At 36.7% G+C, this 15,860-nt stretch overlaps 2 protein-coding genes across 5 annotated transcripts in view; both read left to right on the forward strand.

Annotated features, from left to right (window-relative positions):
- Positions 1-4,588, forward strand: part of enpp1 (ectonucleotide pyrophosphatase/phosphodiesterase 1) — a 32,422-nt gene extending 27,834 nt beyond the window's left edge. The window contains exons 23-25 of one of the 2 annotated variants that reach the window (XR_008964456.1): positions 557-591; positions 1,270-1,402; positions 3,226-3,341. Coding sequence is in view for 1 of the 2 variants with exons in the window: in XM_057353808.1 (XP_057209791.1) it covers positions 1,270-1,402; positions 3,226-3,373; positions 3,455-3,607 (434 nt within the window). In the remaining variant the exon portion in view is untranslated. Of the gene's footprint in view, positions 1-556; positions 592-1,269; positions 1,403-3,225; positions 3,374-3,454 lie in introns of those variants that run through there. The other variant, XM_057353808.1, reaches the window with a different exon arrangement.
- Positions 4,589-6,369: 1,781 nt separating this feature from the next.
- Positions 6,370-15,737, forward strand: sytl3 (synaptotagmin-like 3). 3 transcript variants are annotated; one of them, XM_057353810.1, is made up of 16 exons: positions 6,370-6,407; positions 7,035-7,128; positions 8,520-8,735; positions 8,828-8,889; positions 9,009-9,063; positions 9,180-9,255; positions 9,345-9,417; positions 10,060-10,181; positions 11,582-11,791; positions 11,923-12,089; positions 12,177-12,276; positions 12,434-12,589; positions 13,359-13,452; positions 14,495-14,585; positions 14,727-14,923; positions 15,040-15,737. In XM_057353810.1, the coding sequence occupies exons 1-16, from the start codon at positions 6,401-6,403 to the stop codon at positions 15,126-15,128; spliced, it is 1,809 nt and encodes a 602-aa protein (XP_057209793.1). In that variant the 5' UTR covers positions 6,370-6,400; the 3' UTR covers positions 15,129-15,737. The 3 variants fall into 3 exon arrangements, with proteins under 3 accessions (XP_057209793.1, XP_057209792.1, XP_057209795.1); XM_057353809.1 differs by having other exon boundaries at positions 6,376-6,407; positions 6,976-7,128; XM_057353812.1 differs by lacking the exon at positions 6,370-6,407 and having other exon boundaries at positions 6,882-7,128; positions 11,582-11,707.
- Positions 15,738-15,860: the final 123 nt, after the last annotated feature.

The raw sequence follows: 15,860 nt of genomic DNA on the forward strand, positions 1-15,860 counted from the left end.
AATGGCAAAGAATAGAATTACACAAAAATAGAATAGAAAATATGATTGTTGGCCTGTTTCTGCACAGTGCTGTTTAAACAAGATGAATGATGTCGTTTCTAGTTAGTGATGTCATAAGGGTGGAACCAACACTTTTATTTCATCATTTAAAAGCCATAGAAAAATAAATCACTGGCTCGGGGTCTTCTGTAATATAATGAGAAGTATTATGTAGAGCTGACTGGACCATGTTAACCAGCCTTTTCATCCAACCTTTCCTTATTTAAAATGTTTACTAAATACACCTCTTTGTATTAATATTTATTCGTTTATTTAAAAAAAAAAATTCGTAAAAAAATCACTGTGCTTTGTAACATCTGCAATGAAAATAATAGGGTCTTCTTTACAGAAGTGTTTTATGCAGATACACATTTTTGTCCACTTATAGATGAATATATATTGTACTTATAGAGAAATCATAGAAATCAGGTTACATTCTTGTCCCGCTTTGTTTTTATGAAGTGACTGATGATGCTGTGGACTAAATGATTGTACGTTTTGTATGCTTTAACTTCAGAGCCTCTTCGGTTGTCATTTCAACACCTGCGTATGGTAACCGCTCTATTTATTCTGTGTTATGCAAGTGTTTAGATCAATGTAAAAACGAACCATCGCATTTCCATGACATCCATACATGAGATGATTCATCAGCATATGTTCTCATTTTTCCGTAACAATTTATTTATATTCTGTCTTACTCAAACTGGTTTTTGCTTTTCTGGCATGCAGATGTTTTGTTTTGGGTACAGTGAGTTATGCCTCATATCATTTTCACCCACTTGCAGAAATGTAGCAAATTACTAATCTTAAAAAGAATTATAGGCGACATTCTCCGCCATAGACGGTTTCAGCGGCAACAACATAAACAAACCTTGTGGCTCAAACGTAACTTTCCGGTAGACCTCCGCAAAGATTCAAGAACTGTTGAGTAGTTTTAATGGAATTGAATACAATTAATATACAATAAAATATGCATTTAAATTAAAATGACATTTAATATGAAATAAATTGTTATATTATTACCAAAAACAGACCGGAAGTTATCTTTGGGCCGGGCACGTGTGTCCAATGAAACCGTCAGTAACGGTCTTGAATGTGATTATAACTTTACTGGGTATCATTTAGTTTCATTGTATTTTCTTGTCATTTAAAGTCATTCCACTCGGTTTGCATTCATTCTCTCTCATAGCGTCACTGAGATGTCCTTAATGTTTATTGATTTTGTGACAGATATTTGGGATCACTTTCACAATCTTCTGCTGGTGAATTTTTCACGAGAGCTGAACGGCGTCAATGTCATGAGTGGACCCATATTCGATGTTGACTTCGATGGGATCTATGACGTCATGAACAAGGGAACAGCGTAAGTTTTCAACATTTAACCCATACTGATCTGCAAATGGATCAGTTGACCAGATTTAGTTTAGAGTTTACCTCTTTCTACTACAAAGGTAGAATAGGTAGATAGATAAGAAGATATTTTGAAGAATGTTGATAGCCAAACAACACCGAACTTCCATTGTATGAACACAAAAACACTGAGACATTTCTCAGAATATCTTCTGTTGTATTCCACTGAAGAAAGACTCACATACAGCTACAACCACATGAGGGGGAATAAAGGATGACAACACTTTTCTTTTTTGCCATTAAGTATATTAATATTTAATACGTTTGGTTCAGGCAAACTAGATCCAGAATTTACAAGCAGAAATGTAAAATGTCATTTGCACATTGTGAAATGTGCTATAGACATCAAGTTTAAAGAGTAACTATTGTAACTATGTCCTTAAAATTACATTTCATGCATCGATTGTGTAATTGTGCTGTGTGTAAGCAGTCTGCCAAGTTGTAAAGCCTAAAGTGAATGAATAACACAGGTTTTGGCTTGGCAAAAAATGTGTCGACTGAATCACGCGAACGAGTCATTCGTCGTTCTAATTTCAGTTCCGGGTCAGATTTGCGTCACTCCGTGTAATGCCCGCCTACGTTCCATTTGCGACACTTCAAGCGGTAGACCAATCACAGCAGACTAGACCATCTGACCAATCAGATCAGAGTAGGCTGACAGAAAGGAGGGGATTAGACAGATGAATCGCCGAACGAATCATTTGAGAGAGTAAGGTATCAATAACGGCCTATTATTAGAAAACGAAAGTGTGTTTACACCTTGTATTTACGTAAACTTGTTGTTGGACACCAAAGTAAGACCTTAAAAATCACAAAATATTTACTCTTTAATAGAACATTTATATTTTCCTTGTTTTTGGTTGTGAAATTACCAAACTTGATCTCACAGGAATTAATTATTTTAAGTTATTTTACAAGGTGGCTAATTTGTACAAATTTGTACAAACACTGTAGAAAAGGAATAAAACATGTAAAACCTGTAATTTTACGGCAACTGGGCACCAGTAAAAAGCGTAAAATAACAGTTTTTCATGTGTTTTTTTATGTAAATTTGCAGTCTTTTCCTGTAATTTAACTTTTTTACTGTATTTCAAAAATCCACTGTAAAAAGCTGTAATTTTCCGCCAACTGGGGTGCCAGTAAAAAAACAGTATTTACGTAATATTACATGTTTTTCTTTAAAAAATCCAGTCTTTTTTTACCGTAGTCAAAAATATGTGAAAAATCTGTAAATAAACAGTAAAATTCTGTAAAATTATTATTATTCTTTTTTCGTATACGTGATAAATCTGTATAAACTTTTCATTTTTGTAAAATTACAGTTTTTGGTAGTGTATAATTATTATAACAAAGCAATAATGAAACCCAACCATAACTGGCATTAAAAAAGCAAAAACTGAATGAAACAAAATTGTCTTAAATGTCAATCAAATGTCAGATCACTTGTCTAGGTGGGAGGATCTACCTGATTTATGCCACAAGTTAAAATTTTGTATACATGACTTTTTAATCTTTCACTAAAGTCTATTGGGCACACGTGACGTCATCTGACATACCGCCCCCTGGTGGCCAAATGTGTTTTTGGTTAGTGCACACAGTACAACATTACAATTCTTCTGTATTCAGATGACACAGGGATACAACATACAGTTAGCAACTGTTAGGTCATGGGTTCGAATCTCAAGGATTGACATGCTTGTAATTTGTTAAACTTGAAGCGTGTTACTTTGGATTAAAGCAAAATGCATGAACGTGATGCACTTCCTCTCTTTTCAGAAATGGGCCTCCCGAGGTCCCTACACATTTCTTTGTGATTCTTACTAGTTGTAAGAACTCCAGTCTGCCTGTCGTCACATGTGACGGTCCGCTGGATGCTTCTGCTTTCATTCTGCCACATCGACCCGATCACTTAGAAACATGTCACGTATGTAATCGCTTGTAATACATCTCATAATACATTTTGTTTATCACCCTTCTCATGTGGTTTTATTATTTATTTCCCCAGAACGGCACTGACTTTTCATGGGTCCAAGATTGGGTTGGGTTTCACGCGGCGAGAATCAGAGACGTGGAGCTTTTGACGGGCTTGAGCTTTTATCACGACCGGATTTCTGTTGTCGAAACTTTAGAGCTAAAGACACTGCTCAAAACCTTTTAGAGCCGTGTGAACCTTGAGCTCATTTGAATGTTTCTGCCGGCCATGAACAGAACGGATCATTACAGCGAACTTCACCAGAATCTCTTTCATCTCCCAAAATGGAAAAATGTGGAAAACATGTTACGCTCCTTCTTTAAGATTTGGATTGTCTCACGAGATCTATTTATAAGTGGGGAAGTACCGGTTGGTATAGAAATAATAAACAACACACACATGTTAGTGATTTGCGGTTGATTGTGCTTTCAGCCAATTCCAAAACTCCAGGCCAAGAAATAAATTGCATCAGATTTTTCCTGAAAACAACAGGAAAGCCACATCCACCGCAGGAATCACACTTCGGCTGTCAATGCACAATGCTTTTTGTTTGTTTTTGGTCCTACGAAGAATCGAACCGATACTCTCGACAGCATGTGAAACGTCCGGACCATTTCCTAAATGATTTAAGGATGGTGGTATTTTTGTTGCATTACAGAAATAAAAAGTCTGTCATCATTTGTTCACCGTTATGTTATTCAAAACCTGTATCTGACTCTTCAGTGAAACACAGAAGAAGATATTTTGACAAATGTCGCAGTGGTTTTGTGTTCATACAATGGAAGTCAATGGGGTTCGATGTTGTTTGGTTATCAACGTTCTTCAAAATATCTTCTTTTGTGTTCTGAAGAAGTTTGAAATGACACGAGGATAAGTAAATGGCAGAATGTCACTTTCTCAGGTCAGTTTTGATATGAAGTTTTATTCTTTATTACAGTTTAAAGTTTGTCGTTTGTATGAAGGGGTTTTCATTGTTTGTCTTTTGGTTTATATTTTGGAGCAGTACTCTTGTGGACCATATAATGATCAAAAATGATGACATATTTCACAGTTGTGTTGTTTGTGTTGCTTGTTACCTTGAAGTATCACTGTTAGCAGGATAACTATGAATGGTTTGTTGTCCATTTATTTGTGTGTGTCAAAAAATTAAATAAACAATGTTTCTTACATACAGTACAATGAGTTAATATTACTTCGTTTATAGATGGTTTATAGCGGTACAACATAAACAAACGTTATGTGGCCCAAACTTCTCTTCCGGTAAACCTCTGCAAAGAATCAATAACTGTTGTGTAGTTTTTATTTCATTTAATACAAGTAATATACAATAAAATATGAATATTGATGTAAATTAAATATAAAGTAAACTGTTATATCATAACCAAACATTCTCCCACAGTCCAAAGACATGCAGGTTAGGTTGATAGAGGATTCCAAATTTTGTGTGTATGGATTGACTGGTTCTCGCCATGAATATAGCCTGAGATGCTGGAATGACGTGAAGAATGAATACCCTGCTGAAAAAATCAATAGAAACCATTAAAGAAGTTATAATGGTTTTATTGGTTTTAAAGGGATTTGTATTGGTTTAAATGGAAACTGTAATGGTTCTACTGGTATGTGATGGATTCTATTGGTGGGATGGTAAATCCTACTGGAATAATGCCCAAAACACACTACAAAAAGGCATTTTGTAATGGTTTTAATGGAAAAAGCTAATGGTTCATAATGGTATTTTATTGTAAACCATTAGAATTTCTGTAATGGTTTCTGTTCAGGGTAAAACCCCTGCTGAAAAAAACAATACAAACCCAACAGAAACCATTACAGTTTCCATTAAAACTAATACAAATCCCTATAAAACCATTGTAACTTCTATAATGGTTTCTATTGTTTTTTTCAGCAGGGACAGACCAGAAGTTAACTTCGGGCCAGGCATGTACATCTTATGAAACCGTCTATAAGGAGCAAACTTCAGAATTTGTATATGAATAATTTTGGGGGATACAGTGGTCAAGTGGGGACCATCACAGAAGTTCTAAGGATTTCCATTAAAATACCATTATGAGCCATTAGCTTTTTCCATTAGAACCATTACAGACTTTATTTTTGTGGAATTATTCCAATAGGATTTAATGATGTTCTATTGGTGCCAGATAACATCTCACCAATAAATCCATCACAAACCAGTAGACACTAAAGATGCACCGATATATCGGCCAATAATCGGTATCGGTGGATAAAAGCATTTTTTCACACTATTGGCCGATAGTTTAAAAACAGCCGATGATCAGTGCCGATATAACCTGTCAATCAAAAGAGGACAGGATAATGCAATGAATTTGTGCTCTGTGTCTAGAAAATGTTAAGAAACATCACCAGTTTGATGTTCAATGTTAATAGTCGTTATATGTTCAAAAATATTCATTCAATCTTCAGAATCGGTATCGACAGATATCACTCTGAATAATCGGTATCGGTGGAGAAATTTAGCATCGATGCATCTCTAGTAGACACCATTACAGTTCCCAGTAAAACCTATTCAATTCCCACTGTGACCATTAAATCCAATACATTTTAAAGGGTTTTGGACAGGGTTCCTCTTGTTTTTTTCAGCAGGGACAGAAAAAATCTGTTAATTATAGTAGTTAAGTAAAATCATATTTCTTGAATTGTTATGTTTTAAAGTATCCGTAGTAATCAAATCAACCAACAAGTTTACCCAACAAGCAGGAAGTTCGTGAAGATTTAACAGCGATGACGTATGTATTTCTCAAAAATCAATTTACCAGCAGTGAATCATGTCACAGGACCCCTCAGGTTCATCAGGACCCCAGACCGGCCGGTGGTTTGTGCTGGTTTCAGTTTTACTGGGCTGTTGTCATAATCATCTCTTCAGGAAGGAAGCGATGTGACGTGTGTCTGTCTCTTTAAACAGGGTTGTGATTGTATCTCTGAGCTGTCACTGGATCAAACTGGATGAAAAGTAAGAGTTTCAACTTGAAATATGTGTGATTTATTATAATTATATATCTTTGCAATGATCTGATTGTGTGCGTACATTTTCTTACCAGGAAAAGTCATTGTAAACCGTACAGTTTAATCGTTTCTGTGTTGGACTTTAAAATTCAAATGCTTGTTCGAAGTTGTGCTCATGCATCTCAATCACATGCATATCTCAAATATGCTAAAGAACGTCAGAAGAACGTCTAAATATACTGAGTTTGATCTGTGGGAAGTGTTCTCGGTTGCGTGCATCATACAGTATGTGTTTCCTGGAAGTGGTCTTTTAAGCCCCTCACACTGAGCTGTCATGTCCGGACCTTGTGGGTTCCCACATAACCCCTCAGTATACATCACAGAGACTTCACGTAAATGATCAAAAGCGAAACGTGGGAACTTGCAGACTCTGTATTTCATTGACTCAGTTTAACCACAGCTTCTTTGTGTAGTCATTCAGACGGCAGGCATCATTTCAAACTCTTGTTCTGCTTACCGTCTCCACCGCGTCATGTGTTATAGAACATCAGTTATTTCATAATTTTTCATAGCAGAGCTGGACCTTCTGAGCCTGGAGACGAAATGAAGATAGAACATCGCTTCTGCCCCACAGATCTGGAGTTATTTCAGGCTCTGGAGAGGGAACGTGTCCTGGAGGTTCTGAGACGAGATAAAGCGCTGAGATCCATTGAAGCCGAGAGAATCAGGTACAAATATGAAATTCATTCTGCTTGGACAAAAATCTATATCCTGCTGAAAAAAACAATAGAAACCATTAAAGAAATGATAATGGTTTTAATGGGTTTAAAGGGATTTGTATTGGTTTCAAAGGAAACTTTAATGGCTCTACTGGTGTGTGATGGATTCTATTGGTGGGATGTAAAATCCTACTGGAATAATGCCCAAAACACACTACAAAAATACATTTTGTAATGGTTTGAATGGAAAAAGCTAATGATTCATAATGGTATTTTTACGGAAGCCATTAGAATTTCTGTAATGGTGTCTGATGGATTTCTATTGATTTTTTCAGCAGGGTAATCTCCCTGCTGAAAAAAACCATAGAAACCATTAAGGAAGTTGTAATGGTTTTAATGGTTTTATAGGGATTTGTATTGGTTTTAATGGAAACTGTAATGGTTCTACTGGTATGTGATGGATTCTACTGGTGGGATGTTAAATCCTATTGGAATAATGCCCAAAACACACTACAAAAAGGCATTTTGTAATGGTTTTAATGGAAAAAGCTAATGGTTCATAATGGTGTTTTAATGGAAACCATTGGAATTTCTGTAATGGTTTCTATTAGGTTTCTATGGTTTTTTTCAGCAGGGCTTACAAACCATTATAAACCATCAGCATCAGCTGGCCCTGAAAAAAATAAACCATTAAAGAAGTTGTAATGGTTTTAAAGGGATTTGCATTGGTTTTAATGAAAACTGTAATGGTTCTACTGGTATGTGATGGATTCTATTGGTGGGATGCTTAAAACACACTACAAAAAGGCATTTTGTAATGGTTTGAATGGAAAAGCTATTGGTTCATACTGGTATTTTAATGGAAACCATTAGAATTTCTGTAATGGTTTCTGTTGGGTTTCTATTAAGATTTATCTACCCTGCTGAAAAAAACCATAGAAACCTAATAGAAACCATTACAGAAATTCCAATGGTTTCCATTAAAACACCATTATGAACCATTAGCTTTTTCCATTAAAACCATTACAAAATGCCTTTTTGTAGTGTGTTTTGGGCATTATTCCAATAGGATTTAACATCCCACCAGTAGAATCCATCACATACCAGTAGAACCATTACAGTTTCCATTAAAACCAATACAAATCCCTATAAAACCATTAAAACCATTACAACTTCCTTAATGGTTTCTATGGTTTTTTTCAGCAGGGTACTAAGATTTATTGGTGTTCTATTGGTTCCCATCCGCCAGATAACATCCCACCAACAGAACCCAAGACAGAGAGACCATCATAGTTTCCATTAAAACCAAATCATTGAATCCATTCAAATTTCTGTCATGAGATTTTTTTGTTGGCATGGTTTTGTTCACGCGCAGAAAAATCAACCATATGCATTTTTAGGAGGTTAAGAACGGAACTGCAGAATATCTGTGGGCAGGGCACCAGGAGCTTCGCTCGGCCGTACGGTCAGAGGTCGTGTGCGAGATGTCAGCGGGTTTTAGGACAGTTTTGGGATTGTGGATCTGTGTGCTGTGGATGCAGTCACCGCATCTGCGACAAGTGTCGGGTCGTCCGGTCAGCGCAGGACTGGAAGTGCACCGTGTGTCACGCGTACAGGTAAACACAAAACCCCTTCATTTCTGAACCTGAATTACTGATGCAATACATGTGTGTTTCGGTTCATTATACGTGAAATATTATTTCCGCAGGGAATTTAAGATCAAATCTGGTGAATGGTTTCTGGAACAGCAAGCGAAGAAATTCCCTGAAGGTATGTCTGCTTTTGTTATAAATGAAATATGCGTTACATTACACGAATGACACTTTTTGTGTACTGTACTGTATATTTGTGGTGTTGCTGAAGTTGAACCGCTTGCCGTATTGTTTTAGAAAACAGACAGGAGACCACCGGAGACAAACTATTACAGTCTTATCAACAGTTCAGGTGACCGCATTATACTCATTTCTTTTTTATTTCTACTTTTACAGTAAAGAACTTTGCTTTGACACATGCTCGTGTGGCAATCTTTCATCGTTTGAGTCATATTTTTTATGTTTTAGTTGCATTAGAGTTGTGCCTCCAACTCCTCCCCCCTTTTATGAAGCTCCTGTGAGAAACTCATTTCACAGACTGGAGGTAAATAACACAATTATGATTTGCTTGTTCTTCTTTTTTGTAGTCACGTCACCTAATATTTGTGCATTTGTGTGGTTGTGTATGTCTAGGGCCGCACAACATCCAAGCCCTTTACTAAATCCATGGAAAACCTGATGGCGTCTGTCAGCACTCACATAAAAAGTAAAACATCCAACTAGAAACTCTTTCTGTGATATCTGTGTAAACCCTATAAGACAGAGATGAGTTTTGAGATTTTGAAATCTGAAAACGTTTTACAATCATTTTACAATACGTTTTTAACATATTGAGCAACTCCTAAACGTGCTCCTTATACTGTAAACGCTTTGGCAACAGCATTGCAACTATGGATTATTTTTGCCAAAGATGGTGTATACAGTACATTTTAAAATATTCATTCTTTAAAAGTTGTCTTTTCATGGCTCATGAGATTTGATGGAGGTCTCGATTTCATGGTTTTATTCAAATGCCAACCGTGATCCAGATGTTTCTCCTAAAATATCTTAAAATGTGTCAAATGGATGTAGTTTGTTGAGGTAAAATATGAGTTCATATCGAGATCTTTCATAATATTGACTTTTGATTGCAGACTTGACAAATCTGAGCTCAGTTTGACATCTCTTGTGAAACTCTATGACAGAGACATTTGTGACATTTCTGATTCTTTTTCTCAGGAGAAATATCTGAGACACAAATGAGACTAAAGCAAAAGTTTCCATTTGCTCTCCATCACATATTAAGAATATAGTTGTGCCATTCCTGTCATGTTCCGCAAAATCTGATTTAGTTTGTTCTTGATTCTAGAACTTTCCAAATCTCAGAATGATTTGAGTATGGGGGCAGGTCACCTGACTGTGGTTCATGCACTGACGCAGAACCCCGGCTGGAAGAGCCAATCGGAGGGCGCCATCGATAAAGCTTGTAACGTAAGAGCCGACTGTTTCATTCATTCAAAAATTACTTGTTCAGTAGTGTAACATTGTAACTTTTACTTACATCTTGTGAACAAAACCATTTTCATCTGTGACCACAGATCTGACCCCAATGAAATCAAATGTTCAATGAAATTTAAATGATATAAATCTACATACAGATTTCGTAAATCTTCTGCGTAGACTTTATAAATGTACGCATAACCTCAGCTAAAAGCAACAACATATAGAAACATTAACGTTCGTGGGCTGAAGTTAACTTCCGGCACACATTCACAGTTCCTGTAGATCAGTGGTTCTCAAACTGGGGGCCGTGTTCCCCTGGGTGGCCCCAAGATGGATCCAGGGGTCCATAGATTTTGTGGCATTTTATGAAATATAGTAATTTATCATAGATTTTATGCAATCAAACATCAGAAAAATGACACCACCAACCAAACGAATTGAGGTTCCAGCATTGTATAACTGAATGTTTTTGGTTTAATTAAAATTCTAAGTTTAAGATTATACGTCTTTATATGGGGGGCCGCAAAGCGATGCACTTAACACATAGGGGGCCTTACAACGAAAAAGTTTGAGAACCACTGCTGTAGATTATTTCTGATAACAAGCAAAAGAACCCGAGACTTGGCTAAACTCGTCTCTCCAACATTTTGAATTTAGACTGCGATACCAAGCCCAACCGCTAGATGTCAATGCACCATACGGTGTCTTTCAATGCGACAAATCTACAGGACCCATTCAACAAATGTTTAATAAAATGAACATACAACAAATCATTTATTTAATACAATTATTATACAATAAAATAATAATACAAATTAATATGAACATTAATTAAATAAGACATAAATGGTTATATTATTAGACACTTGCCAAACACAAACCGGAAGTTAACTGCGAGTCAGGCGTGCGCGCGTCCGATGAAACCGTGTATAGGCCGGACTGATTTCTAAACACTTATAATGAATGAAAACGGGGGTGATAAATAAAAAGTGAAGTTGGCCTAAAATCATTTGATAAAAAACACACATAAACCCGGGTGGTCATTGATGTGTCTCTGTATGATCAGCTGCAGTGATGGATTCATGTGATGATGTGTAGAAAGGTTGTTGACCTTATATGGTTGGTTGAATATAAAATAGTTGAGGTTAAACAAGGTCATACAGCATTAGACTCGATCTCTTTTGATTTGATGCCAGGCGACATCCAAAACGTATGTTTTTTATGATAATTTGCACAAGTATGGTTTTGCTAGAAATAGGATCACTGTAGCAAAACCACGAGTAACTAATTTGTATCAATTACTGATGGTGTTAAGACAACACTTCCGTCTGATAAACCTCAAGCTATCTATAACGTGAGTGTTTTAACCCATTTCTTCTTCATTCCAGCTGTGCAAAGTTCCAAGTTTACCCAACCTGTCCCAGAAGATGTCCAGTGGCACAGATCAGAGCGGGTCAGCGAGCCTTACAGATGACAATGTGTCACACACGTCTGAATACAGCCATGAGCAGCTGGTATTCACGTTTACTCATCATCATTTCTTTCATCTGATAACCGAACGCACTTCTTTCAGGAAACAGAAAACAAGTTCTGCAGACGTAAGCACGTCATCTGTCTGATAAGACACTGCGGTTAATAAGATAACACATGCAGGCATATGTTTGTCTCATTATGTATATGCATAGAAATAAATACTGTATGAATCGATTCCAAACTATGATTTGTGCAGGACAGCAACAGCAGCACGAGCATGGATTTGGGGACTTTTGAAAACACTAGTAGTGTGTCTGGAGAAATCCAGGTTGCCATCGGTTACAAGACGTCCTGTTTGGAGATAACTGTCAAAGCCTGCAAAAATCTGATGCATGGAGATATGAAAAAGAGGAAGTGTCATCCGTAAGTTGTTTTGAGTGAAGTGCAGAAAAATGTCGCAAGAAGACATGTAACAGACTTCGTTCACACGTTTTCGTCGTTCACACACAGGTATGTGAACATCTGCTTGCTCCCGAAGAAAAATCTGACTCAAAAGATGAAAACGACAGTCAAGACGGGAAATAACCCAGTTTACAACGAAACATTCACGGTGAGCGCTTACAGTGAATGTGAACAAAAGATGAGGTCACCAACAAATATTGTGCACAACCAAGAATATCATATAACAATAATATAATGTTATATAAAGTTACAAGCAGTCATACAAAGGCACATCTGTTGATGTGAATGTTGGCTTGTGTTTGCAGTGTGTTGTTGCTCGTGAGCATCTGGTCACCAGTGTTCTTCACATGTCAGTTTGGCACACCAGAGGACTCAAGAAGAAAGTGTTTCTGGGTGAGACGCTCATCCGTCTGGAGAACACAGATCATCTGAACTCTGTCTGGTACACACTCGCCCCAAAGGTACTTTCATTAGCCACTGAACTCACATTCACACATTTAGACCCGTTTTTGAGATCGGGTGTAATTTATAGAGGGACACGAAGTCTTCTTCATAGGATAAATTGGACATTTTTCTGATTGAAATCATTTTTCTGAACTAATACAGTACAAGTAGATCATTTAAAGGGTGTATTTTAATTTTAGCGGCATCTAGCGGTGAGGTTGAGAATGCACCTCACCGCTGAAGACGTAGTTGTGTATACAGTATTTCTGTCAATAGATCCTCCCAAAAATTACACACCTTTAAAAACACATGACAACGGATTGCTTGTGTAATCTTTTATCTAAATGTAATGTAAAATGTATTTTTTTATTTTTGGGGTAATTTATTAACAACATGTACTTATTACAGGGTTGGGGTTTGATTTAGTTGCATGTAATTTACATTTTTTATAATTTACAGTTATTACTATAGTAAATGCACGTAACAAAGACACAGTGCAAGAGTCACAGTTTTTATTCCACTGACATTGGTCTGTGTGGTGCTGTATAACTATGTGGCTATTTAGTCATTTTTTTCACCAAACAGCCATTTGGGAAGTGGACATTTTCATAATTCATAATTATTATTTTCATAATAAGGAAGACTTGATAACTTTTACAAATGTGTCTCCTGTCACTTAAAGGATTAATACATGAATATATTTATATCATTATGATCGCTATCGGATTGAATGTGTGTGAAAAGAACAGAGTGAAATGACAGGACTTGTTGTGTGTTGTGTAATAGCATGATCATCCACTGGGAGGTGATGTCGATCTCTACACATCACAGCTGATACTTAAAGTCAAGTTCCTGCCACAGACTGACCCACATACTGATGGTATGACACACACACACACGCACGCACGCACGCACGCACGCACACACGCACACGCACACACACACACACACACACACACACACTTTATTTAGCATTGCCGACTCTGTCATTTACAGTCAACTCCGAAATATAAATGACTGTGTTTGTCCTTAGAGAACAAGTTGACAAATCAGTGATTTTAAATACAACATTTAATTGTCAATGTAATTCATAATTTTTACAATTAAGTATTAATAATGAAAAATAAATCACAAGCTAAAAAATGACAACACTGTAAAAAAGTTTTTTTTTTGTTGGTTCAACTTAAAAATAATTGCCTTTAATATTTTTAAGTTGAATTAACTGAAAATGTTAAAGACCCAGTGAAATAAAAAATTACAATGCCTATTTTTTCATGAAATATTGCAGTGTTTACTGTAAATAGTTTATCAATGTGAGTCATTCTCTTTTTAAAATTCGTGCGCCTTCATAATCTTTAGCTAAAATCTGAAAATGCACTTCCTTCCTTTAATGACTATCCATCTTAAATGACGTATGTTAGACGGCTTGGGCGGAGCCTCCGTTAACTCCTCCCCTTCAACTGTCAGTCCGCTGCCAGTTCCATTTCAAAATGCAACGGCTGTTTTTATACATCCAATCAAATCGCAGAGAAAGACGAAGGCCACGGCAACTATTTTTCTCATTAGAAATTCCATTTCACTCGGAAATGCCTCAAAATACGGAAGTAAAAACGATCGAAACTTCCGGTTCACGGGGACTTTAAGGCAACCAGGTAACTTATTTTTGAACCAACATTTTTCTTACAGTGAATTACTAATAAATTGAGTAACAAGCTGTCATTTTACGCCATATTTCCCCACCTGTTGTCCAAATATCCTCTATAATGAAACTCTTGTCATCCAAATCGTCTAACTGCTAGTTTAGAGCAATGTTAAAAACAATAAAACAAATGTTGGTTTTCAGTGCTCATTGCAAACATGCTTGTTCAAATGTATAAAACAATCATGATTTAAAAACGAAAAGGCTTTTATTTCGTCCACAGATAGTTTAATGGGAACACACGGGCAGCTCGTCGTTCTCATCTGTGATGTTTCAAAGCTGCAGTCCATGTCAAAAACATCTTACATTGAGGGGTGAGTAAACATCAGCTGGGTGTGTCCGTGCGAATATCTATAAGCAGCTGCTTATGGTTTTATTGATCTAATTATATTCCTAAATATTATGTATATTTATTATATCAACGTATATTTACTATTAGTATTTTTTGTTCCCAGAATCCTTTGTCTTTCTGGAGACAGAGTGCTGGTCCAGAGATCTCCAGCACTAAAGAAGACCGCCGGTACCCTGCAGATGAACTTCAACAGACTGATGCGTCAAGATCTCCAGCAGGCCACGTTACTGTTCAGTCTGTGGGAGAAAGGCAGCTTGAGGCACGGCAAGCGTTTACTGAGATCAGCACAACTGTGTGCAGGTCGGTCTCACACGCTTCACATAACATATCAGATATATGATTTCATTTCTACAGTACGACACAAGTCTATGATGCATCTATTGTAGTCTTATGACGTCGTGTGTGTATTTCATCAGGATCGTCATGGCAACGGCTGCAGCAGATGCCAGGCGTGTGGCATGACTACATTCTTCCGCTGCATGCAGATGTAAACATGACTTCATAACAGAAGAACTCAAAGTCTCAGATACAGATGTGTTTAAATACACTCGATAATATCCTGATGCCTGTTTTATCACTCAATCACTTTTAAATTTTTTAATGACATCATTTTTTAAAACTTACATAACTTATTATTTAATGTTGTACAGTATTTGTAAATAAACAAATTCACTCGGATCTGGTCTTCGTAAATCTTTATTTCTAATAACAAACACCTTTTCTCAGGGGGAAAATAAATAAATCCTGCAGATGTGAGCCTCCATCATTCCTACGGTCTGTTTATTATACATTCTCACGGGCTTTTCCCACACTTGAGATTGTTCACTCTTGACCCTGGGTTAGCGCGTTTTACACACGTAAAAGAGTTAGTAACTCTCACTGTATTTTACACCTTTGGCACCACAGTTGGGCTTCACGTCCCAGGGTTTAAAAGCGTCCCTTAAAATGACAAGAGTGAAATGTTGCTTTACCCACAGTTAGGCATAAAGTAGTGTGAAAGGCTTATGAATGAATGAATCCTCTAGTCTTGTAAAAATATTTCCTAAGCAGCTCGTACGTGATTTGTGTAAAATTGATTTCAATAGGGAAAAACAATGAATTATTTTCATATGGAGGAAACAAACGCATGTAAAAAGCGACAATACAGTTTTCGCAACAACATTTTTCTCTTTTCCTAAGTGGCAGCACACGATCACAGCAACAATAAATGACATTTTCTCTTTTCTATGTCAACCAC

Source organism: Triplophysa rosa, linkage group LG15 (genome assembly GCF_024868665.1).
Source record: "Triplophysa rosa linkage group LG15, Trosa_1v2, whole genome shotgun sequence".
Classification (NCBI taxonomy): domain Eukaryota; kingdom Metazoa; phylum Chordata; class Actinopteri; order Cypriniformes; family Nemacheilidae; genus Triplophysa; species Triplophysa rosa.